Source organism: Tupaia chinensis, unplaced genomic scaffold, assembly GCF_000334495.1.
Source record: "Tupaia chinensis unplaced genomic scaffold, TupChi_1.0 Scaffold149184_1, whole genome shotgun sequence".
Lineage (NCBI taxonomy): Eukaryota > Metazoa > Chordata > Mammalia > Scandentia > Tupaiidae > Tupaia > Tupaia belangeri.
The window spans coordinates 1925400-1927409 of record NW_006209032.1 but is presented as its reverse complement, the minus strand read 5'-3'; the positions used below and the strand labels follow the sequence as shown (position 1 = coordinate 1927409).

The 2010-nt window shown below is 67.2% G+C and overlaps 1 protein-coding gene across 1 annotated transcript in view; it reads right to left on the bottom strand.

The window, feature by feature from the left end:
• The window catches only part of NBEAL2 (neurobeachin like 2), a 28919-nt gene that overhangs the window by 13325 nt on the left and 13584 nt on the right, over window positions 1-2010 (bottom strand). Inside the window, 7 exon segments of the mRNA XM_027769293.1 lie at window positions 169-330; window positions 406-584; window positions 1177-1395; window positions 1397-1550; window positions 1552-1595; window positions 1723-1808; window positions 1914-2010. Of these exon segments, the coding sequence (XP_027625094.1) occupies window positions 169-330; window positions 406-584; window positions 1177-1395; window positions 1397-1550; window positions 1552-1595; window positions 1723-1808; window positions 1914-2010 (941 nt within the window).

Below are 2010 nucleotides of genomic sequence, written 5' to 3'. Positions count from 1 at the left end.
GGGGGGGGAGTCAGGGGGAGGGGGGCAAGGGAAAATGGGGGGGGGGGGGAGGCAGGGAGGGTCTGTACAAACAAGCCCACGCTCATAGACACACATCCTTCATCCACCTCCCAGCCAGCCCGCTCCCGAACACGCCCGTGCCCAGCTGTGCACGCCCTCCGAGCCCGCACCTTCTCGCTCCACAGCTCCTGGTTGCCATGGCCCTCGGCACACAGGAAGTCCTGCAGCAGGCGCAGCAGCCAGAGAGCCTGCTGGGTCAGGCTGGCCAGGGCCCCGACGGGGGCCCCCTTGATGTCCGTCAGGGCTGATTCCAGCATCATCTCCAGGAGGCTGGGGTGGGTGAGGGTCTCAGTGTCTGCCCGGCTGCCCTCCTTGCCCCCTCGCCCTCGTGAGCTGCCCTCTCACCTGCGCTTGATGCAGTCTGGGGGGCGCACGAGGGTCGCTGAGGCCCCTAGCTGGGTGAGCACCGAGAAGACCTGGCCACGCTCCCGCCAGGCAGCCTCGTCGCTGCCTTCCACGCCCCGCCACGTCACCGAGAACAGCACGTTGGTGAGCAGGTTGCACAACTCCTCCTCAGAGGTTTGCTGTGGGCACCGCGGAGAGGGGAATCAGGCTGCCCCCCGCACTACCAGCTCAGCACCCTGGCCCCTCACAGGGGTGGCAGGAGGCTGAGCATTCAGCTACGGGCTAGCCCAGTGCCGAGGACCTGGGAGAGAGATCTGAGACCTTGGCCACTGCCTGAATGCAAGGGGGATTGCGGTGTCTCCCTGGACTCTCTGGAGGAGACGAGGCAGCTTACGCACTCCCCACAGGACTCAGGAACTGTCATGGAATTCTCTGGGAGAATCCGCAGAGAAGCAAGGCCCAGCCCCAGGCCCAGAAGCACGGCAGGATCTTGGTGTGATGCACTGAGTCCCTCATGGCCTCTGCCGCCAGCCTCTCGTGAGGCTCTCCCTGGCCTGGCTAGCTAGCCTGCTCTGGCTCCGAGCGACTGGCTTTGTGCCAGGATGCCCTGGGGACACATGGAGCAGACAAGAGCTCCAAGGGGCCCTGGCCCGAGTGTGGCTACAGCCTGGTGTCAGGGCCACCACTTTGGACAAGCTCCCGTGTCCAGCCCTGCACCTAAGAGGCGTCCTCCTGGGGTGCCAGAGTGTGGCGGAGGGTGTGCCCACCTACCTGAGGGTTGCTGGTGTTAGAGGTGTCGTCCCCACTGACGGTGGCCTCCGGGAGGCTGCTGTCCTCCAGCACATTCGAGAGACTGGAGCTGTGGCGGCCAGGGACAGCAGGGAAGGGCCGTGGCCCGTCCAGCGGGGAAGGTGTGCCAGGCTGGCTGGTGGGGGGAAGAGTCCCACTGCCGCCGCCACCAGCGGCCCCCCGTCCCCCCGCCACGAGCGGTAGCCGTGCCCGAGCCCACACTGGCCCGTTCCAGGCCCAGGTCGAAGGGCATGCAGAACGGGGAGAGAGCCTGGTAGAAAGCATCGGGGTCGGGGCGGGGGGCCTCCGAGGGCAGGAAGACATCTGAAGGCTCATGCCCCGCGGCCGGGGGGGGCCAGCAGCCGCACCACCTCCGGCTGTCCGTAGATGAGGTGGAAGAGCTGCAGGCGGGCACAGGGTGTGAAGGAGTCTGCCCCAGGCCCATCCTTTGCAGGGGAGGCCTCCAGAGACCCCTCGTCCAGAGCACAGACCGCCCCAGGCCCCCAGGCTTTTCTTTCTCTCTCTCACCTGGCGGCAGATGTCCAGCCGGACACTGAGGTCGGCCTGGAGGGACAGCTGCACCACGGCCAACAGGTCCGCGAGGCTCAGGCAGTCTGGAGGGGCAGCCGCAGGGGCCTGAGCAGCCTGCCAGGAGGACTGCCCTTCCCGCCTACCCTGCTTCCCTGGTAGGTGTCGCCCTGGGAACAACCAAGTCATACCTGCCCCCAGGCACAGCTTGTAGAGGCCCTGGCAGAGCTGGGGGGAAGCCGCCCCCTCAGGCAGGCAGGCGACAAGACCCTGGAGGCCACACTCCCG